Source organism: Ptychodera flava, chromosome 10 (assembly GCF_041260155.1).
Source record: "Ptychodera flava strain L36383 chromosome 10, AS_Pfla_20210202, whole genome shotgun sequence".
NCBI lineage: Eukaryota > Metazoa > Hemichordata > Enteropneusta > Ptychoderidae > Ptychodera > Ptychodera flava.
This window is the reverse complement of record NC_091937.1, coordinates 10106320-10129431: the sequence shown is the minus strand read 5'-3', so window position 1 is coordinate 10129431 and position 23112 is coordinate 10106320. Positions and strand designations below refer to the sequence as shown.

Below are 23112 nucleotides of genomic sequence, written 5' to 3'. Positions count from 1 at the left end.
TTGAAGAGTCATCGCGCGAGGGCGCCCAAATTCAGAAAACACTGAGGAGTGGAAATATCTGACCAACATGATGTAAGTGCTAGATGACAGGTTTATTTATGCCGTTTTTATTTACTGTTAAGTCGTATTATTTACAGCTGCTTCGTGAATTATATAGGCTGGATGGCTAGCCGAAAAGCTATATGAAGACATCGACAACTTCTCATCTTGCAATGGCACATGTTACACACGCCCACATTACAGTAGCCGAGTGTCAATCCGCTCCTTTTGAACAGAAAATTTAGCTATCATACATTGTTTCAATTTGTTCCAGTTACTTTTTAAATCTATGGTTAAATCATCATTCGATAATTAGATATTATTCCCTAATATTTTTCTTCGTTCAGCGAAGGAAAATACGAGTGACGTAATGACCGTGTCACCACGAGTCGGAGACGAGTGGTGACACGGTCATTACGTCACGAGTATTTTCCGAGCTGAACGAAGAAAAATATTAAGGAATAATATACTTATCACATGCACAAGCCAAGAATTCGTTATTTTTTGCAAAATAAAATAAGTTTTCCATGACGATTCCGAGTTTAAACTTTTGAACTACTTTAGGAATAAATATCAGTACGCCGTGCACAAGTTGTCAATCATTTCCAGTCGTCCGTCGTGTGCGTTAGCGCTCACGTTCGTTCGTGTGTGGAGCAAATGACAGCTCTCGGTCTACACATAGGCTACCTTCCGCAAAGTTATACTCTATTTCAAAGATAGCATAGTCCTAGAAATTTATCACAGACGAAGATACGCTATTTTTCGGGAACAAATATCGACTGAATCTCGACGGCGCGAACACTGTAAACGTCGCGCCTGACCCTGTTTGCAATGCGTACGGAACCCACGGTATACGCGACCAGCTTCGAGTTCGTTGTTTCCGCAAATTATTCACGTAATTCCTTCGGAATATACAGGCGGTACACTCTTGTGTTTACATTGTTCGATTAGTAATGTCGTAGTCTGTGAAAATATCGATTTCATTACATGACTTTTGATCGTGGAGAGAAACATCGGCCGCCATGTTGTTTTTTTACATATTTATGAGCACACCGAAGATCGACAAAAAAAAGGTCCGACGCACCAAAATTGATGACATAGACGCGGGTTGTCGTGACGTAGAACGACCAGAGAATAAATCCCGTATTTTTTGTTAGGAGACGACAAACTTGGCTTGTGCATGTGATAATGTATTGTATGCGATCTCTACGGGCCTCACTCATTAATCAGAAAATATTGTCAACTGAGTGTTTGTACTTTAAGATTTGTTGAAATCGATAAATTTCGCAATTTTCTAATGTGTCCTTTGAATTCTACCAATCAAACGAAATGGATCGTTCTGTCTATCAATTACAAAAATATGAAATAAGAAAGTTTCAGAATTTTTGCTTCAATTTCCAATTTGCCGCCATTTTCAAAATTAAAAGCCTCTCATATCACGTAGAAAACAGACGATACAACATCCGGACAGTGGGGATTTTCTAGACGTGTTTCAAATCATACCAACGCGTTTTTACTGTGATGATTCTCCAACGGAAGTGCGCCATGTCCACCTTTTTGTTTGCAATTGTCGAAGTTTTACGTAGAGGTAGCTATATTTTGATGGAGTAGTACCTTTTTATTATGTATTCTCAAACTTGTGCGATTATTAAAATTTCTGTCAGTCCTGCATCATACACAACCTTCAGTCACCACATGATAATGGACCGTTATGTAGAAGACTATTCACAGGTACTGCTGTGGTAGCAAATCCAGAAGAGTGATGAATGAACTTCTAAACTTCTCACTCATTTGACACTTTGATGGGAGATACTAAACTTCAAGTTGGTACGAGAAAACATTGAAAATGTATATTCAGAAATTGACTTCAAAAATGTTTCAATATTGTGAGTGAAAATATCCGACGTTACCCCAAGATTTGCATGAGGTGTATTTAAGCTCCGATGTTATGTAGACGTGTGAAGTTGTCGTTGTGCCTTGAACTGTTTTAACTTACAAGGTCGTGCTTAATTCATTTGTCTTTACGCTATGTAAACATTGTAGTGTGTTATTACTATTTTATCATGTTATTGTGCATAAGGGCCGGACATTATCAAGTTGAAACGCAATAAACGTTCACATGCAATGTGTTCTCCAGACTGACTGTCACTATGCCAGATTGCAATATGAAAATGGTAAGACCATTTACAAAAGAACCTGCGAAAAAAAATACTGAGCGATATTTTCTCTGTGCTTCTGATAAATCTGTCATTGTGGATCTTCATCGTTTGGTCAGAAATCCACTCTTTCCTTCATACATTCTGAAATTTATTCTTCATTTAATAATCTAGTCATCCACACTGAAAGAGAATGAAAGTACTTCACTATTCTTAAAGTGTTGAAATCAGTGAAGGCTGAATTATTCGTGAAGTAATACGGGCGGCATAAAATCACAGACAAATATAGAACAGACTAGCAACGGGCATTGTTCAAGGTGTGAAGCGGTTACGTAAGCCATCCATGTTTGCCTCGCCTCAGGAAGCTCTCGACTCTCTTTTCCGAAGAGTGCCGACCATGCACCCTTCGGTAGTTTCCGGATTTTCGCTAATTTTTTAGCGAAAGTATGTTCGGCAAAGTTCGTGTTGTTGTTGTCTTGTTGTGCTGAGCAGAATTGGCGTGCTGGCGAAAATGGAAAGTTTTGAGCTTCGGGGAGGCGAGTTTTACGATTTTACAAATTCCTCTCACCTTTTTATGAATATATAATGAGCGCATTTGAACCAAATTTGAAAGTCTTTTATCGATACTGTCAGATTTTACTCAATGGTTTACGGTCAGTCATACCGTCTTTTACACGTTCGTCAAGGAAGGACATGTTTATGAAACTGCTGGCGTGTTATGTTTTGATTGGCGTGAAGCAGTGTTTCTGCCCTGAGAGCTCACAAAGTAACTCTGGTTGCTACGCGACTGGCAGCACGATGCCATCTCGTCGTAGTTTTCGCATAATCTCGTGCAATTATCAACCACAAACAAAGTCTCCAAAAAGTTTAACACCTTTGAAGCTCATTTTAATATGAAAAGGCCATAGTCTACCGAGACGACCATGGAACAAAAGGCATGCGGCGTTGCTAGTCTGTTCTATATCTGTCTGTGATAAAATCAAGACTGAAAGACCCGTCGCACGAGGGCGCTCTCTACGGGGAGCGTTGAGCGCGTCCTCGAGCGATGGATGTTTCATTCCGTACACAATCAAAGGTAAGATGTATTTCCGTTTGACGTATCTCAAATCTGAAGAGCTGATGGATATACCAATTTTTCTCAGCGCATTTTTGTCTTGTTTTAGAAAAAATTCCAACATTTATTTTGGTTATCCATCTAGCGCACCTGCATTTGTTCACTGAACGACTGCTGCCGGCAAAACTACTACAAGGGCAGCTACAATGTTTCTGGATGACTGTAGCATTCTACAGATCATTGTAAATTATTAGGTCGAAGGTGATGGCAGGGGCATTTATTATATATCGATGTTGACAGAAAACAATGCAATGAAAAAAGAAATCGTCATCTCGGGATCGTTTTGTAGACCTGCCCTGTTCCTCTGCAGTGTGGGGAATTCGTTTGCAATAGACAGATAATGTGACAATTCATCTTTTTGTAAAATATGTAAAGGGTCGGTTCCAGCATTTTTAAACATTTATCTCCAGATGCCAGGTTCAAATTTGAGTCATTCATGTCAGTGTATTCAATAAGTGATGTGTGTTTACTTGACCCTGTATTCGTGTACACGAACGGAATGAGCCAATCAGAATGTAGACATATCATGTTAAGGAGCTCCCTAAATATGAATGCAAAACAGTAAAGTTTTAAGCATAAAAATTGAACTCTTTGTTCTCGTCCAATCTACATTTATTCATAGTGCACTAAAGTTCATTATAATATGCTCAGCTGGAATCCGCCAATCTGTTTGGCGGGAGCCGGAATTTATATTCTCAACAAGAAGACCTACGTGCTATGTAACATTTTTGAGCTCGCACAAAGTTCGAACTCCAGCTTGAGACATACAGAGACACAAACAGATACATGATTTCTCTCATAAGACAGACACATGACTGCATAATTTAAGCTGCACTTTATTTGATTGAAATCCTGTGGTCTCCCTTCGAATTGGTGTTCAGCTTATCAGTCTTAAAGTGGAAGATTTCTACGTGTGGATATGCCTTGAGAACTTCTAAGACTATATAACTAAAGTCAGTAACTTGAAAAGTTAAGTTCCACACCACTTTAATTTGCAAATGCGATGGATTTATGTGATACAGGGACCATGATCTATGGTCATTCCTACCCGTCAAACCACCGTATTCATCTCTTCTTAACAAAAAGGCAGGTACTAAGGTAGATAATATGACTATGTATACACCCGTGGCCACTTTAGTGTTGATCAAGCCTGTCTGGTGCAAGCAGAAATTCTGTCTGCAGAAGGTGATAAAACGGTTACTTTATCCTGTATCAGTGGTGATAATGATCCTACTATCCGTACCACATGGACACGCGCCGATTAGCCTGAAATTACGGAGTGATTATAAAATACACTGTATACAAATGATGTTGACCACAGCATTTGCCCTATCAGTATTTAGTTTCAGGTAAAACTCATGTGTTTCAAATGCAGTCAGTGTTACAGAACATCACACATTTTGTGCCGATTTCAATATTGCAGTGAATGAATACCAACGATACTATAGCGTGTATCGTAAGTGTCGTGTTCAGACTTTGTTCAGACGCAGGAATTGAGAAAATGCCACTTTGAAAATGTTAGCAATTAAATTACAGACATCGCCCGTCTTGACTGCAAAACTTTCGAAATAAACATTCACTTGCACTAAGCCATGTTTCTTTCCTACAAACCGTGAATAAACTTACTCCAATTTCACTTGGTACGGAAAGGTAAGAGTAAAGTACAGTCGGGGTAGCATTTTACATGTACATGTATTCACATGTGTGTAACCATGAACGACACTTTTCTCATCCCGGTTGAAGGGAACTTGTCCTGATACATGTATATCTCTTCCAAACTTTTCTGGCTCTCTCCACGCTTATCTTAAAACAGTCGCTCGCTTGTTTTTGTAGCTCCTCGTGGTACCTCGCTAGATGCCAAATTGCCACCACAATGTCTTATATTTTGAACAATCAAGCTGCCCACGTCCTTACTGAAGGATTTGCCCGTATGATATTCGCGACCGTTGTTATTGATGTTCATTGTCGGAGTGCAGACTTACAGCGTGTCTACAGTGCAGTGTTGTGATCGATTTGAATTGGGCAGGCGAGACATTTTAGTAGAATGTTATCTCAATCCTAACAGTGGGGTGCCGATAGTGAACCTTACATTTATTACACCGACCACCACTTTGTTTCGTTTATACAAACAGAATTTCTGCTTGCACCAGACAGGCTTAATCAACACTAAAGTGGCCATGTATTTACCCAGCTTCTTTCAGGCCGTTAATATATCGCATGGTGGTGACTGACTGATAAGGTCAACAAGGTAGCCCACACAAGGCAGCGTTTATGGCCACTGACAAAAACGCGGTATGTTGTCAAGTGTTCTGGGGAGAAGAAACCGTTGATAGAAAATTGAGTTCTTTGAAAGTATCACAGATATTACCAAAAACATGTATTTAGTCATTTCGTAGTGTTCCCTGTGGCACGTCGAGAGGGAAATGTTTTCCCAAGATCAGTCTTGGCACCTTTTGAGAATCACGTGTATGCAGGGTGTAGCTCCAGCCAGCAACTCCTCTCCCTTGTAAGCAAATTATACATTGGGCGTGTCATTGATTAGGCGTGTCCATCATTAATCCTAATGATTATTCATGTTACAATGTATATATGGACCTGCGATGTTAATAAAGGCAAAACTTGATTTGGTCATTCATGGACGCAATACACAAAGCTGTCTCCGGCCATTCTGTCTCTCTCTGACCCGAACGTATTCCCAGTGTGTAACTCACAGCACCGTGTTGGTACACTCCATCATGTCAAAATTATGTTTCTATCTTAGACCGCAGGAGACTGTCTTCTCGTCGATTACAGTTACTATACATAATTAGTCAGATAACAAACTCTTGTTGGACCTATGAGCTGTGTTAAGACGTTTGTATAGGCCGTAGTTCCATCATCTTTACGTTTCATTTTCAGGTACCCGAAATATAGGCTGCCCATTAATTTACCTGATGTCAATAAAATATGGCAAGAATCAAATGGCGTGATTCAAAGCGATGCAACGGTTTCCTCTGCATGAAAACCCAATAATACTCATTGTATTAGCATACATTATTGCCTGTATGTTAGCTGAAGAGTGCATATACAAATGAATACAGTCAAGAATCCATTGTTTGTATTCAGCAAGCCTGTATTCATGTGGATTCATGTGAATTCACGTGTATATAATTCTAAAATACTAGCAACTCATGAGTGTGAATTTATGTATTATTGCGTTTTGACGCAGTGTTCATTTGAGGTTACTTTCTTCGTTTCGGGCTATTATAATTATTAGTTGCATCAATGTATAAGTTCTCTATTCACTTATTAATGCGAAACATCTGCACCAATGTCACGAAGGTGCTGTCCCTTGCATTTGGACAAAGAATAAACACTAACAACGTTATAAGTCCAACACCCACTGCGCATGCTTAGCGTAGGATTTTTAAATAGGTTATAGTACTAGTGTATAACTTTACGCAGCGAAAACTATTTTTCCTGAACACAGGTCCATCGTATAACTATGATGTCGCGACGTTGTATGGAAGTCCAAAGGTTTTAAACTCCGTCGACCAGAGTGTGTTATATTGAACTTCACCGAAATAAGATAAACTACACATTGAAATGGGTTGTCGGAATTAGGAGCAAGTTTTTGAACACATGAACAACTTTAAAAAACCCTCAAAGCAAATTCTTCATGGTTATTGATCAGTTTCACACAAATACAGGCCCATTGCATCATGGGCTAATAGTTGCATATAGTTCAGCCAATCTGATTAAAATCAGATGTAAGTACGGCGACGTCTCTGTACTTGCGCGGTTTTCTCTTGCTGTCGCCTCTAGAGGCGACAGCAAGAGAAAACCGCGCAAGTACAGAGACGTCGCCGTACTCTACATCTGATTTTAATCAGATTGATAGTTCAGCAAACTGCACATGATCCGAAACAGAGTTTACCGCTACACTCTTTTGGCACAAAGTTTTGTTTCGGTTTTTCATGCTCAAAGCCTTTCTAGCACAATATCCAACGGCTTATGCATGGCATTAAGGCTTGACCCCGGGGCTTGACACATTCGATTTAAATACGTATTAAGAAATATTTCGTGCAACGTCGAAAGGGATAAGCCTACCACACTGCCTGTTTTCGGGCATGTCTGCTGCTGTCGCTTTTGACCCTTTGAACCCTGCTCGGAAAAAAATGTCCGTATGATGTCATGGGTTACCAGGTGATCAGGGTGCAAGGTCAGGTCAATTTTGATAGTTAGTCATTGTACCTTTATCGGTGTAGTCTGGTTCCCTGCTAACCCTATTTTCGTTAGCAGCGCAGCCAGCGGTGAAAATGGGTCAGGGAAACAGACTATTATCGATTATGAAGGACGCCTTCGTCAGCAGAAGGGTAGGACCCGTGCCGCACAATGACGCTTTGGAAATCCCCGAACTGGGGTTCCTTTCCTTGAAAAGCCAAGCACTATACACATGTCACTGGCCGGGCAAAGCCTGTAGGTCGGCCATACGTTTTGTTGTCAACTCCAGGTTGCGTTGAAATTCTGCAGTTTTCGATCATTGAAGCAGTGTCTAAAGGTAGGTAAGACTTAGTAGTGCTACACAAGCATGCACATCGTTTGTTTTTCACTCCTTTTAGTGAACGGTTTATTACTGCAGGCACGGTTACTCTACCCCCACGTGCTGCAGGTTCGGCTCTCTCCATCGTCATAGATCTTACAGAATGCGCATGTAGCACCTGAAGCTACCGGCCATCGTCCGTACACACAACTGTAACGACATTAGAAAGATTACCCGTATGTCAATTAAAGTGAGGAGCTGTTATCGCTCTGCCGCTTTCACATTGCTACCTATTTTCTAGCTTGTCAACAAAAAATTATATTGCAACGATGAGGGTTGCATTCTTCACACAGTCAAAGGACACATACAGTTATTACGCAGTTGTGCTGTACGTACAGTAACGATGATATAAACGTATGTTCTTTTCAAATGAAAATTGATTGAATTCCACGCCACAACGTTAATTCGTAGAAATCTGCCGCGCTTTCGCTTTCACGCGTGACGTTTCCACGAAGTCATTGACACTAACCTCGTTCTGGCTTACACACAATGTTCTAGAAATTTCTTTCAATTCGATGGAGACAAGAGCTTTTGATCACGTTATTCCTATAGTATGTTTTTGTCTATTCTCACTAGAACTAGTCTACATACAATTATTAACCCTGCTTGCATATTGAGAAGATTTGCAAATGTTGGCCCGGGTGTGGTTGCAAAATGGATTCGAACTCGAACTATTGAAATCAGTCGCCAACAATGAAACTGGACTTTAGACACATATACACGCCAATACTAGGCATCGACAGGATTTTTTAGAGTTAGTAGAACAAGACAGTGCATTTTACTTACAAGAAGATTAAAGAGAAAGTAGCCAACAGATAAGAAAGCTGAAGTAAATAACTTTGCGTTCGCTAGGATTTGGTTCTGTATTTTGTAAAATTTTGAATATGTATTAGGAGCAAGTAAGCTTGAGGCCATTGCAAGCGTGGCCGGTTAGTTCTGACCGACCTCCCTGATACTTACACTTTATGTAGTGCAGTTTCGATTAGCACGTCATCATCATGTAGACCCCTATTTACAATTTGATCCGGGTGTTACCCCACCAGCTACTTTCACTCCAGGGTTTATCCCAACACAAAAAATAGCTGAAATTAATATTTTTTTAACTTCCAGTATAAGCCGGTCAGAATGTACCAGCAGTATTTCTCATGCTGCCATTCATTTTCCTCGACTTGTTTGTCTTTTGTCAAATACTTTGTCACATGCCCCTCAGTGCATTGAATAGTATTATTGTGAATGGAATATTGGCACATTTGCTAGGATAAAGGCGAGCATATGTGTTCTTTGACCTGTCACAGTCAAATCTGTGTATAGTTGTCACTCAAGGGACCGAGAAAAAGTGACTACTATATGGAGGTAGCCCTTCTACAGAGGGTGTGTGTGGTATTATGGGTGTACGTGTAGGTGGTGTGCTGAGTGGTGAATTTGGGAAAAGATTACAGACTACAGTAATGATAAGTTCCATGATATAAATCTGTTGAAAAATCATAATACATCTATTTAGTTTCTGAAAGCTTGTAATGCAGATGAGAAATTGGTCAAAATAGACTCATTTCTAGCTTTCTAGTCTGAGCATTTTTTGACAGAGGTCTTTAAAGTCAGATATGCCGACCACTATACACAGGTTTTTTCACCAAATTGGAGCAAGTACATGTGGTCACTGACCACATAAGGAAGGTGGCTATTTTGTAGAGGTCCTTTAACATGTAAAATGTTACGGGACTGCCACAAAGTGACCTCTATAAGGTGACCGCTCTTTGAGAGTATAGGACAGGTTTGACGTCCCTGTTCACGTTATCACCACTGACTTTGGAATTTCCTGTTTGGCCACTTGTGTTATGCGAGCCAATTTCACCCATCGTTACTAATTCCTGATTTGCGTGTTTTTGCAGGCGAAAACGTGCAGTAAATCAAATATTGAGTTTATACTGAAGAATATAGAGCACATCATCTACAAATATTATTGCTTTATATATGCTTTTGCTATATAAAGTAGCCATTCTGGTGTGGCTGGGATCCTTTGCTATAGCTTCTGATATCTATGCACCGATGAAACGCGCTTGCGCAGTTACCAGAAGAATGACAGACGAGATGGAGCGGATGGCCCACAAGTTCAAGCCAGACTTTCGGGCCCGAGTTCACGTGGATCAAAACTTCGATAAGATTATCAACGATGTCTCATTATCGTTTAGCATGCTGCATATCGATGTAACGTCGCCGTCAGCTTGGGAAGCACTTGAGGGTTTTACCGGTCTTGTCAAGAGAAACGAGGTCCTGATAGCAAACTCCCTTCTGGCCGTGAGTGCCGTCTACATGATAGACGAGTTCTGTTTGAAGAGCGAGATTGAAGAAAGCGTGCGAAAATACGAAGAGCTCGACGAACGATTCGTCAAGTTGGAACGCAAATGGCTGCTCGAGAACAGGCTACTCGAAGATTTTAGCGGACGAGTGAAACGAGACCCGCTGCAGAACGAAATGGAGGACACGACACGTTTGCAGAAAATCAAACAGTTCGTGTACGAGGTGAAAGGTCTTCTTAGCGAGATCCATTACGAAATACTAACTGTAAGAGAGCAACACGAAAAATCGAAGAGTCACACAGTTATATCCATGGGAATCAGTGCAATAGGTAGGCATTTCAATATTTTATTCCTTTTTCCTGACACCCTTTACAGCATCCTCAATGGAAGATTGATAGAATTCGTCACGAAACATTTCCTGGTCTATAGACTTGTTGCAGATGTACAGTCAAAGAACGATTTCTCCTCAATGCAGTCAACACTTAGCAATAGCAGGTTTGTTTTCACACTGTGAACATAATCATGTGTATTTAATGACTTGATCTAGAAAAACCGTAAATAACTGCTCAGACTCTGCCGAGTAAAAATATTCAAATTTTGACATCAAAGATACTAGAACAGCCGTTGAAGTTCAGACAGGGCACCTCGTGTCTATGGAAACGGCGCAACGTCGTGATGAATTGGGATTTGACAAGCAAAAACTAAAAAGAAGGATATAGAAGGTCTAAGAAGAACAAAGAAATCCGAACAGAAAACCTAATAAAGTGGTGAAATGCATATTATTTTCAGTGCGTAATTAGGCGAAGTACAACATTTTCATCGCAGGGTGAGATGTAGAGCAGTATCATCACCCTCTTATTCTATTATGAAAATATTGCAATTCACCATATTCTACACTGATAATCTTGTCCTACACCTTACATTACAGTGAAAATTTTGTCCTTCATGATATTCTATATTGATAGTTTTGTCCTTCGCCCAATTATGCTGTGTTTCACCCGTCAAAATACTGTCCCTCACCCTCTCTGTAGTGGAAATAGTGTCCTTCACCATATTGTGCACTATAATATTGTCCGTGGGCCTATTTTGCAGTACAATACTGTCATTCATCCTATTCTGTTGTGCAAATTGTCTTTCAACCAACACAGTAATGAAACTAGTATCCTTCACTACATTCTGTACTAATAAAATTGCCCTTCCCCCTATTTTGCGGTGAAATATGTAATTCAAACCATTGTGTTCTGAAAATGCTGGCCTTCAACCCATTTTGTACGGATAACACTGTCCGTCACCCTATACTCTTGAGATGGTACGCTGTCTTTCACTCAATTCTGGACAGAAAATACATACTATTTCTCGTCCTTTCTATATTCAGAAATACCGTCCTTTGTAGTCCTTCACTGTCCATCGTTTTAGTCTCAAACGTTTGACTCGACCTATACGGGAACAGGTGTCTTAATTTTGTGTTACTTTTTCCCCAATATCGACGCAGGCGCTGCTCTGACGTACCTCACCAATGATGATGATTACCTACATCAAGTTGGGAAAGTTACAATGTATGGCGGTGGAGCGGGGACACTTTATTCACTTGACAACGTCGCTGAAAGTGGAAAGGTAGCATATTTTGCATGTTTTAGAGAGAGAGAGAGAGAGAGAGAGAGAGAGAGAGAGAGAGAGAGAGAGAGAGAGAGACAGACAGACAGACAGACAGACAGACAGACAGAGACAGACAGAGAGTACGTACATCACAGACGAATGGAGAGACAGACAGAGACGCAGAAATTCATACAGGCAGACCGTCAGACACACATTTAGAGACAGTGACAAATACTAACCATTTGATCGGCCAAGTCCAATAATACACATATGAACAATCTGTAGTTACAGATCACTGCCAGTGCTCTAGAATGAAGCTAATTTTTTTTATAAATATCACTTGCCGCTACGTGCAGTCCTCTCTTTTTGCGATTTCTGAAACACGACTTTCTTTTACCGTGCCATGTTCAATTACCCACTAAAGGTTAATGTTAAACCTGTTTTTAATATTTTATTTTTATTTTGTTTTGTCTTCAGCTGTTGGAAGATCTAGAGAATTTAAGAGACAGAGCTGAGAAGTTGTATGGCAACATCGACAGAGTACATAAAAAGTTAACAAAAGCGTTTGCGTAAATGTACAACGCATACTAGTATTTAGCAAGGCCACATCAATGTCAACATCGAAAGAATTCTTTTAGCGTCCACGATATCTTGGCTACTCCACTCAGTCACATCCATCATGTTTGACTGTATTTTACAAATTGAACACCAACAAAATTTATTAAGCTGCATGCTCTTTCGTTTTAATTCAATGACCTACATTTGTCCTTTCGCTTTTATAACGCCATGCAAGATAGGGAAACTCTTTAGCCGCCCATGAAATTCCTCGAACTCGGATCTCGACAGGGAGGTACCTTACGACCATTTTAACCTTTTCTTATCGAACAAGAAGAAAAACCTGCAATCATAAAAGCAATTTTACGTCGAATGCAAGCAAGGGTATACATTAAAACAGCAATACCAGTACTAGGGGTGTTATTGTTATGTCAACTTGGCGCAGATTGATTGTACATGTGCTAGTGTTTGTTATCACACGGACTATTTTATAATTAGGTAAAGTACGTGTGCCTTTCGTTTTTGAGGTGTTTATCACAGTTGTCCTTTTAACCGAAGAGACACTTCCAATTACATGTAAAATATCTTCGAAGTCTGACGTTACGTATCGAATGTTAATGAGGGTTGAAAATTTTCTGATCAATCATAAGACAGGCAATAATACATGTAATTATATCATTATAACCTGACTTGTGTTCATTTTGATATGTTGTTATCATTGATGTGAATATGTATGTTTCCTCGAAATTTGTTTTCTTAACGGCAACTTGTAAAGTTCAGCTACATTAATTAGAACACAAACACTCCTTTCCCAGAAATTCAGTATTATCAGCATGCTGTATAGTTCATCATTTCAATTTCTCTGCGGCAGTCGTTGTCATTCAACATTACACTGTCTCTGCCTCTCTGTCAGTCTTTGCCTCTGTCCCTCTCTGTCTGCGTGTCTATCTGTCTGTCTGATCTGTCTGCGTGTCTGTCTGTCTCATCTCCTCCCCTCGCTTCTCTCTTTCTTTCGCAGTTTCAGAGTGAAATGATTATAGAAGTCTCTCTCTCTCTCTCTCTCTCTCTCTCTCTCTCTCTCTCTCTCTCTCTCTGTTTCGGATATGGCAAACCAAAGTCAGACAGATAATGGCTTGCAAAGTGAACTTTATGAGACTAGTGTAAGCCACAATCAAAGAAGTGAATAGCTACCATGGCTTAACCGTGTCTATGAAATGACCCTTGCTGAACTTTCACACAATACTGAAAACAAGCACTGCAATATGTGGAAACTCCCTAACTTGCCCTGGAATTCCCCGAACACGGAACTCGGGGAATACCCAAAGATTATTTGCAATGATCATATACACTGAGCCAATGGAGAACGTACACATCGCTTTCATGACTTTAATGAAAAGAAGCTCTGGGTCTTACTTGGAAACTAAAGTGCAGGGTTTACAGGTAATAGTATACATTGATCACTACAGCCAGACTAGCAGTGTTCTGAATCTCTAGACCGCAGTCATCAGTATGCGTGGATTTACACCCGTTGCCGTTAACCTGCTCATAGCGTTTATCCTTGCAATGTGCTCGCCAGACGAGGCCGTTGCAGAATACAATCCGCATCTTCAGACTACAATACGTGGTGTTTGCATGACAGCAAGGCACCTTACCAATGGCATTCAGCATGTGGTCGATGGCTTCTCTGAAGTAAAGAACAAAGCCTTCAGTGTTGATAGTGTCGAGTATCTGAAAATTGCGTTCGACTCGTTAAGCACGGATAAAACTTCATCTACAGGGTGGTTGAATTTAGATCGCTTCTTCGAAACCCTACGTGGCCCGACAGTGGCGTACACCACGTTCGGCGTGGGTGTGCTCTACCTCGTCGACGAACTCTGTCTCAGCTTTGAAATAAAGCAGAGCTTTGAACGCCATTCCCATCTGAAACTGCGATTCGACAAAATCCGTAACGCATTCTACAAAGAACAAACTCTGATACAGGAGTTTGCCTCCAGACTGCGCAGTGATTCCCCCTTTGTCCGCAAGGCGTCCGACTTCGAAATTCTGAAAAATGTTCAGACCCTTGTGGCAGAAATTAAAGATTTACTTCACGACGTTAACCGTGAGGTATCACGTGTGGAGTTCCAAAAACGCAAAGCAGGAGAACAAAGGATTTTTTCGAGGAATATTGGTGCGGTAAGCGGCTTCCTACTAGTCACAGGTAAGGAGGTTTAGGAGATTTTTTTATTCAATCCATCATCCGACACGTGAACGCTTAATTACAGGATGAGGTACCCACCGCATATTTCCTAATGAGGCAGTAGGAAGTATTTTGCCTTGCTCAAGGTCAAACTTAACACCATGCTCATGTCTTGAACTCATCCTCCAACATTAAAGATTTGATTCACGTCATCAACCGTATACCACATCAACTTTATGTCCAAATATCCGTCGGTCGTGGGGTGAGTTGCTAAAATATCTCAAAATTCACTAATAGTTTTGAAATCAAAAGTGGCACGTTCACTCTATTTTGGAAATATTAAGAACTGAAAGTCATTGTCACACAATATCACTGACTCATACTAACAATAATGAATGAATTAGTCGGTAAAATTTCAAATTACTTTCTCTATCAATCAGCTTTTAATATTTGTTATCCACACTCATCACAAATTGTTGCCGAGTATTGCATGCCAGTCAGATTAGTGGCGTTTTATGCGGTCGTGAACTTGAACTTCATTAGTCGACTTTCGTATTGGCAGAACTACTGTGCCGGTGCCACCGCAATTGCAAGCTACATGTCTATACTCAAAAGCCGACGTATTTGTATTCTTTCATCATGCACAGGCGTAATGACAGGCGGCGTGTCTCTTGTATCTGGGCCTGGGATAGCGCTTGCTGGGGGCCTCGTGGGAGGAGTAACAGGAACGCACATCAGCAGCATTAACGAGCAAGCAAGTGGAAAGGTGAAGCCCATTCTTATATAAGCTGATACATATGTCGAAATGAAAACAGAGAAATGCCGAAATCTGAGATACGTCTTATTAGAGTTACTACGTATTTAGGGCGGAAGGCTAGATCTTTGGAAAGTAGTCAGGATGAAAACATCCTGTAATTTTTCTAGTCACACTGCCCTTCCCGATACGTCTTTCGAAGGCACTCAAGGCATGCGCAAATCAACATTTAATCAACCTAAGTCAGTACTGCTTGGATTGTCCAGGCCATAATTTCATTATTATCGACGTAAATCGCCAATGATTATTTGGTCGCCACATAGAAGATGCCCTTCGACAACACACCAGTTTTCGAGTTCGCGACAGAATTTGAAGAATCGCCGCGCGAGGGCGCCCCAAATTCTGACAAAAATTGAGAGTAAAAATCTCAGTAAAAACCACACAGTGTATTAAAATGCTTGAAGAAAAGTTAAGGTCTGTTGCCTTGTTTATTTACTATTTTGTCGCATTTTTTTCAGCTACTTATTGAACTAAATAAGCTGGCATGGCAAGCCGAAAAGCTGTATGAAGACATCGACAAAGTCCATGTATTCTTCCACAGGCATATGTCACACACGCCCCCACTGAGTCGACGGCATCCGAGTGTCAATCCGTCAACACTAATACCTTAATTCAGAACATACAAGTAGTGGGTCGCTGATGAAGAAGCTTACCAATAGGTAGTCAGTGGTAGCAATTATTTAATAACTTCTTTGGAGAAATGAACGGACTTGTAAATTGGTCATTTTCTTAAACTTTAGTGGGAGATAAGACTCGGTACAAGAAACCATTTAAAAATGTATTCAGAAAGTAGCGTCACAGTGCTAGAGATTTACCAGTACACATCGTTCAATAATCCTCAAACAAGAAAATAATTCAATATTATGGTTGAAAAACATTCAATATTTTTTGCAAGATTGCATGTGATTCGTTTAAGCTCAATAATCGGTTTTGAAAACATGATAAATATCGTAAGTTTTATGTTAGGTACGAAGTTGTCGTTGTGTCTTGAACTGTTAATGTTTCAAGTTAATTACAAGATAGTGCTCAATTCATTTATCTTTAATTTTAGTGCGTGATTATTATTTCAAGTTGAAATGCAATAAACGTGCACTTATGTGCACCAGACTAACCGTCATAATGCCAGACTTAAACATGAAAGTGACTAAGTTCCAAGCACTACTTCAAAGGACAAGCAAAGTCGAGAGGGAAGCATTACATAAATTTACCATATACATAGTTCTTCCGCTGTGTATGATGCAACCACCTTTATATATTCCGTTGAATATTTTGGGGATGATACGTGGTCGTTGTTACACGAGAAGCTCCTTCTGATGATGATTATTATAATGACGATTATGACGGCGGCAATGATGACAGGGGTGATGTTGGTGATGAAGACGACGAAGAAGAAGGCGAAGACGAGATAGGAGATGATTATGATTAGGATGACCAAGATGCTCGACGAAGACAACAACGAACGCACAAGCAAGGGTGTAACAGTGGACTGCTGTTATACCTTTGCTTGTACGTTCGATGTTGAAGTTGTCAAAGTTAACCGGTGATACTTTTGACACCGTCCCCAGATTAGTAACTTACCCTTGCTTGCTTTGACGCATTAGGCAATAAAACACATCAGATAATATACGCCACACATTGATAAAAGTACGAGTAAGATTGTCAAAGGACAAATGCATGAAACAGAGGAGAAAAAAAAATCTTTACGAAACTGGCGGTGCTAAGATGAGACAATACACCAAAGGTTGGTAGAATAAATCTTTACTAGCAATACATATCATGGTCAAACGTATTAAAATAAAATAAACAATAGCAAGAAGAAACCTGTGCTGAGACCAGGACACCCCTATCCCTTACCCATACCTGCTACCCCTGGTGATGTCATGTGCAAATACTTATGGAAAGCTATGCAGCTGATCTATAAGAGTTTTTTCAAGGTTATCTGCAGTGTAGGCACGCATATATTGTTGTGGAATATGACTAGGTCTGAGAGAGCAGTCGGGAGACCAAGTTGACTAATACTATAGATGACTACTTTATTACTATACTAATAATAGTCAGTGACAGTGAAGCATAGCACTTGGGTGCGGCGAGACCGTGTATAGAGTCCAGTGACGTGAAGTGTCTCTGTTGAGGGTGGAAATGTCTCTGATTTTGGAAGACGAGGTTTCCCATTGATATAAGGCGCTTTTGGTGGGAAAAGTGTCTGTAAGTCACGAGAAAGGCACATGATGGATATTGTCTTAGCAGATGGAATAAACTAAACAGTGATTGGGAAGCAGTGCCTAGGTTACAGCTGAAATCTTAGAGGGAATGCTATCTGAGTATAAGTCACTGTACTAATAGTGACGTGACGTAATATACTAGAATGTATTTCCTAACAATATTTCGTTTATTTTATGGGCAAATCTAGACTTTTTCCACGGTCTGTGGGCATATAAATATCGATCAGAGTGAAGGAATGAACTTCAGCAGACTGTCAGGCTAGATGTTGAGTGGTGTTTAGATCGTGGGGTGAATGCCTTGTTGGCCGGACAGTTACTGCTCGAGACAAGCCAAGCGACTGGGGACCATTCTAGGGCAAATCAAACGTATAGACGATGTTTGGCTTTGGCACCTATCAGTAAGCATATCGTACTTCGATCACTGGCAGCGCTCTAACTTGACTAACAACGCTGCAAGAGCTGGCCACAATTTCGCACAGTAAAGAAGGCAGCGTGTTTGTGGTTATACACTAATTAACAGGACATGCAAAGACACACACATACATTATTTCCTTCATAAATCAGACACATGGCCGCATAATTTAAAGACATGGTTCAGGCGTCAGATTGTCTTGCCAGGAAATTCACGTACTAGATTTCAATTTCAATGGAAAACAAAAGGCTATGACACCTTCAAAATGCGCTAACGGACTAGAAGAAACTTGATTGTCATTATATTACTCGTCAAACCATCGTATTCATCTCTTCTAAGCAGAAAGGCAGGTACGAGGGGAGATATTTATAGAAGTAATTCCATATCTACCTAACTTCTTTGAGGCTGTTAGTATATCGCAAGATGGTGACAGTCTGAGCAGGCAGCGTTTATGGTCAAGTGATCTGGGGCGAGGAAACCGTTAATAGAAAGTAAACTTCTTTGAAAATATCACATATATTATAAAAAAAATGAATTTAGTCATTTCGTAGTGTTTCCTGTGGCACGTCGAGAGGGGACTTATTTCCCAGGAGCAGTCTTGGCACGTTTTGGGAATCACGTGTAGGTGTAGCCCCACCCACCAATCGCTCTCCTAATTATGCATTAGGCGGGTCATTAATTAGGCGTGTCCTTCATTCATCCTAAAAATTATTCATATTACAATATATATATATATATATATATATATATAATATATATATATATATATATATATATATATATATATATATATATATATTGGACCTGGGATGTTAATGAAGGCAAGGCTTGATTCGGTCATTCATGGACACAATACACACAAGTGTCTCTGGCCATTCTCTCTCTCTAACCCGAGCCACAGCACCGAGTTGGTACTCCATCATGTCAAAATGTAGGTTTATGTAGATCTAGAGTTATCAAATGAAGGAACGAGTGAAACCCTCTCCGTGGAGTAGAGTTCAACCTTCTTGTCTCTATTTCATCAGACATCGTGAACAAGTTCACGGTCCGGTCTCATTGGCCTTGACCTGCAACTCAGTACCCGCAAGGGAGTGACGATTACAGTACCAGTGAAAGTAATGGCGAAAATACCCAGCTATTTATATGATGCGTAGCCGCAAGGTTACAATAGCTCGACCTTGAACGTGCTGCATCACTTTACACTTGTCCCTTAGTGTGGTACAATTTTATTGTTAAATACCCATGCCATGAATGAATTAAAATAAATTTAACAGCTCAATATGAAAAGTGGTTTTAAAACAATTACAACATGAGGGTGGCACGAACATTTCCTCCGTGAGAAGAAATTAGTTACTGGGTGGATTTTTAACTGTTTTATCCCCTGTTCATCCCATGCTTGTATTTCTGACGCCATTGTAGTCCAAATCGAGTGGATATTCGCGGGATTTGTTGCGTCCAAGGATGTCCATGCATTGACAAACGTTTACTTTCTTTATTGAAGAATTGAACGACATGTTAAAAAACTCTGGTAGCATTGGAATTCAATTACCACAAGATATGTACAACTTATTTTCACTGCTGTACGCTGATGATGTTGTAATATGCTCTGACTCTGTTGTAAACTTACAGAAGTTGATTAATATTTTGGGTGAATTTGCAGTAAATGGTCAATAGCTGTAAATATTAATAAGACAAAAATAATTGTTTTTCGTAATGGAGGTCATAGAGCTCGCACAGAAAAGTGGGTTTTGAATGGTCAAAATATTGAAGTTGTTTCCTATTACAAATACCTAGGTATTGTTTTATCTTCTAGAAATAGATGGGCAAAGCGGTTTCTACATTAGCGGAGCAAGCTAATAAAACACTAGCCATGCTATCTGTTGCGACAAAAAAAATTGGAGGATTGCCATGTAACACACACATTTTATGCTTTTTGACACAACTATCTTACCAATTATGATTTACGCTTCTGAAATATGGGGCTTCCAACGTTATGAAAAACTTGAACAATTACAAAGGAAGTGGTGTAGGGCCTTTTTAGGTTTGCCACCAAGTGCAACAAATGAAGCTGTTGTAGGAGAATGTGGCAGATTTCCTATTTTTGTGTACTCTCTGAAACGCTGTATTAAGTTTTGGTTAAGGTTGTTAGAACTACCCTCCTCAAGATTACCACGCCAAGCATATGTCATGCTTTTCCAACTTGATGAATTAGGGAGGCATAACTGGGTTACATCAATTAAGAATATTTTATATTCTTATGGTTTTGGCTTTGTATGGCTGGCACAGGAGGTTGGTAACAAAGAAATGTTTTTAAGTGATTTTGAGAAAAGGGTAAAAGATATTTGCAAGCAACAATGGCGGGGAAACATTATGAAAATAAGTAAAATGCGTACATATATTGAGTTTAAGAGCGCCCTTGAACCAGAGAAATACATTTCTTTAAATATTAATTCTAAAATCCGCCAAACAATAGCATGCTTCTGTTGTTCATGCCTTCCTTTAAATATAGAAAAAGGTAGACATGTGGGTTTAGTTTCAACTGAAAGATTTTGTGAAATGTGTAATTCTAACAAAGTCGAAGATGAGTTTCATTTTTTGTTGGAATGTCCCACTTATCATAATATCAGATCATTGTATTTACCCGAAGATATCTGTATTCATCCAAATATATGTAAGTTTCAGCGTTTATTACGTTCTACCGGATGAACGTGTATTGCGTAAGCTTGGTATTTTTCTGTTTAAAGCTTTTCAGTTGCGAAAAGACATACTTTGTAGGTTAAATGTAGACAATCCTTGATATAGAAATTGTTAATTACGGATTGGTTTATTTTTGTATTGTAAATTTGAAAGTCTTAATTTATTTGCATTTTTTGACGTGTAACTCCTCTGCAGATGGGCCGGAGGCCTTGAAATGCAATAAACAAACCAAACCAAGACAAACGTTGGGTTTTTGGAAAGCGATTCAATACTTACAAGACAGGTATATAGAAACATGAAATAGCTGTGGATGGTCGGCGACAATAGTTTCAGTGTTCGAAAATAGCGCAGCTAATATTTGTGACTTATTCAGTGTCACAGTTTAAAGGGGCATGTCACAGTTTAAGGGGGCGGTCACCAATCTCTGGTCCTTGTGTTAATGGTCATTGACATGGACTGTTTCGATGTAATCTCTCTAAACAGTAAGTGGACATCATACCGCCTGAATAAAATCAAAAACAGTTTGTCAAACATGGTACGGTTAGTGCGCTTCGGGGATAAATAAATTAGCACGCACGATCTGAAATTAAACTTTAACAATACTTCTTTAGTCTACCATTTGTGGGGGCTCTTTTTGAAGCCCATGGAGTACATGACGTTTCGTCAGTTCTATTTGTGTGAAAACCGAAAATTTGTGTTTCCTTAAGCTTTAATAACACACGCTACCATTTTGAATTTTAAATGCTAGGAAATATTGGGCAATATGTTTCTCTTAATCTTGCACGATGACTGTGACCCTTACAGAAAGCCTGACTAAAATTTTTAAGGTTTTTTGTTTTCAATTTCGAGGTGCGTACTATTTTACTTGCGGTGTGATATTATTTCTTGCAATGGTTACGCCGTCATGTCTGGCACCACGTTCACCATTTTTTGGCAAATTTCTGTTTCACTCTCGCTTATTAGTATTCATACAGTTCGTCAGTAATATTTCTCATTAGCTTCCCTCTCAATGTCTCAATATAAAGAGTCGACTTTTGTGCTGTTGATAAGTCGATAACACAAGTTTTGTAGCTTTTTAATTTTTGTCATTTTTTCAGATTCATATGAGTTGAAACAAGTTTACCGGTTGCATTTTCAGGACATTTGTATCATCATCTTGTTTTATCAGTTTTTACCCTTCAACACATTCGCCTCTGTTGTCAACAGTGTAAAAAAAATCATGTGAAACTGGTGATTTATGCCGTCAACGTGAATCTTCTTTTTTAAAGGGTATAAAATTAAGAAACAAACGGACAGATGACACAAATCTTTTACGTTTTGTGGAGATGCCATGATATGATTAACAAGACCTCAGATTAATTATGTTTATCTTCCGGACTCCGATGAATTCATTTCAGAGGGCTCTTCCAATTAGTTATGGTTATGCCGCGAGTTTGACCCTGTCGACTCAATAAGACTTTTGACCTGGAGAATATTGATAAATTGTAGAGATTTAACCCCTCTTTTATGAATCCAGAACAAGTTTTCATCCTAAAAAGCACTTTTGACGTATTATTTTGTAGAAATGTAGAATTTTGACACAGGAATGAAGGTACATTTTGACGGCTCACAATTTATAGAGCTTGTGCCCTGCGGTTTAAGCTGTCCAGGGTACTACCATGTAGTAGTAGCGCTATTCGCGCTAACATATTTGTTACTAAATAATAAAGCTTAGAGCTGCACACGCACACCACGTGTCACTCAGCTGCTGCCAGTGAAATGCCGCGGCCGCGTGTCTGTTGTCTATTAGCCGTAAAGTTCGTCATTTTATGGTATTTATTGTTATTTGAACAGTCATTTAGTAAGTGGTGTTCTTGTGGTTCTTGCCGCTGTGTAATTTCCAAATGTGTGATCCAAAAATGAGGACAAACATATATTTTGCATATTAATTGGCGAACAAAGACGTCATCTACGAACAGCCCAGTCGGGCCTGCGTGCCCCTTGTGTTCACAATCATGATTTTGTGACGAACTGTTACCAACCAAAGCATATGTTAAAATATTTTATAGGCCTATATCTATATGTATATATATATATATATATATATATATATTATATATATATATATATATATATTATATATATATATATATATATGGTAATGATTGGTTGAGATCTCATTGCTGGGCGGCAGTTGCTTTGGTGTAACTTTCAGTTTCTCTCTAAAGTTTAATTCAGTTCAAATACCATGACATAGCACCGGCGCGCTCAGAAAGACACCCATCCTATTTTTTAAGTTTCCCTGGAAATCGGCAGTGTGGATTGCCCGGCCTTCTATCACGAATGCGTACGGCATTTTGCATGGTCATGATTCTGACATCCTAGCGGGAAGCTGAAAATGGACGGTGTATGAGTTGAGTATTTGTTTTGCAGCTGTCAGTGCAGCGCTCTTGGTTGATTGCCAGTGACC

General features: G+C 39.6%; 2 protein-coding genes across 2 annotated transcripts; both read left to right on the top strand.

Moving 5' to 3' along the window:
* Positions 1-7609: 7609 nt before the first annotated feature.
* LOC139141952 (uncharacterized) lies at positions 7610-13023 on the top strand. Its single transcript, XM_070711731.1, has 4 exons — positions 7610-7849; positions 9781-10517; positions 11681-11802; positions 12262-13023. Exons 2-4 carry the CDS (start codon positions 9863-9865, stop codon positions 12355-12357), a joined length of 873 nt encoding a protein of 290 aa, XP_070567832.1. The 5' UTR covers positions 7610-7849; positions 9781-9862; the 3' UTR covers positions 12358-13023.
* A 680-nt stretch (positions 13024-13703) lies between these two features.
* Positions 13704-16452, top strand: LOC139141951 (uncharacterized). Its single transcript, XM_070711730.1, has 3 exons — positions 13704-14539; positions 15166-15284; positions 15791-16452. The coding sequence occupies exons 1-3, from the start codon at positions 13849-13851 to the stop codon at positions 15941-15943; spliced, it is 963 nt and encodes a 320-aa protein (XP_070567831.1). The 5' UTR covers positions 13704-13848; the 3' UTR covers positions 15944-16452.
* Positions 16453-23112: the final 6660 nt, after the last annotated feature.

Coding starts and splice junctions, on each gene's coding strand:
- LOC139141952 (XM_070711731.1), top strand. CDS start 9,863: ATGCTTTTGCTATATAAAGTAGCCATTCTGGTGTGGCTGGGATCCTTT. Junction 10,518..11,680: donor CATGGGAATCAGTGCAATAG/GTAGGCATTTCA, acceptor ATATCGACGCAG/GCGCTGCTCTGACGTACCTC. Junction 11,803..12,261: donor ACGTCGCTGAAAGTGGAAAG/GTAGCATATTTT, acceptor TTTTGTCTTCAG/CTGTTGGAAGATCTAGAGAA.
- LOC139141951 (XM_070711730.1), top strand. CDS start 13,849: ATGCGTGGATTTACACCCGTTGCCGTTAACCTGCTCATAGCGTTTATC. Junction 14,540..15,165: donor CGGCTTCCTACTAGTCACAG/GTAAGGAGGTTT, acceptor CATCATGCACAG/GCGTAATGACAGGCGGCGTG. Junction 15,285..15,790: donor ACGAGCAAGCAAGTGGAAAG/GTGAAGCCCATT, acceptor CATTTTTTTCAG/CTACTTATTGAACTAAATAA.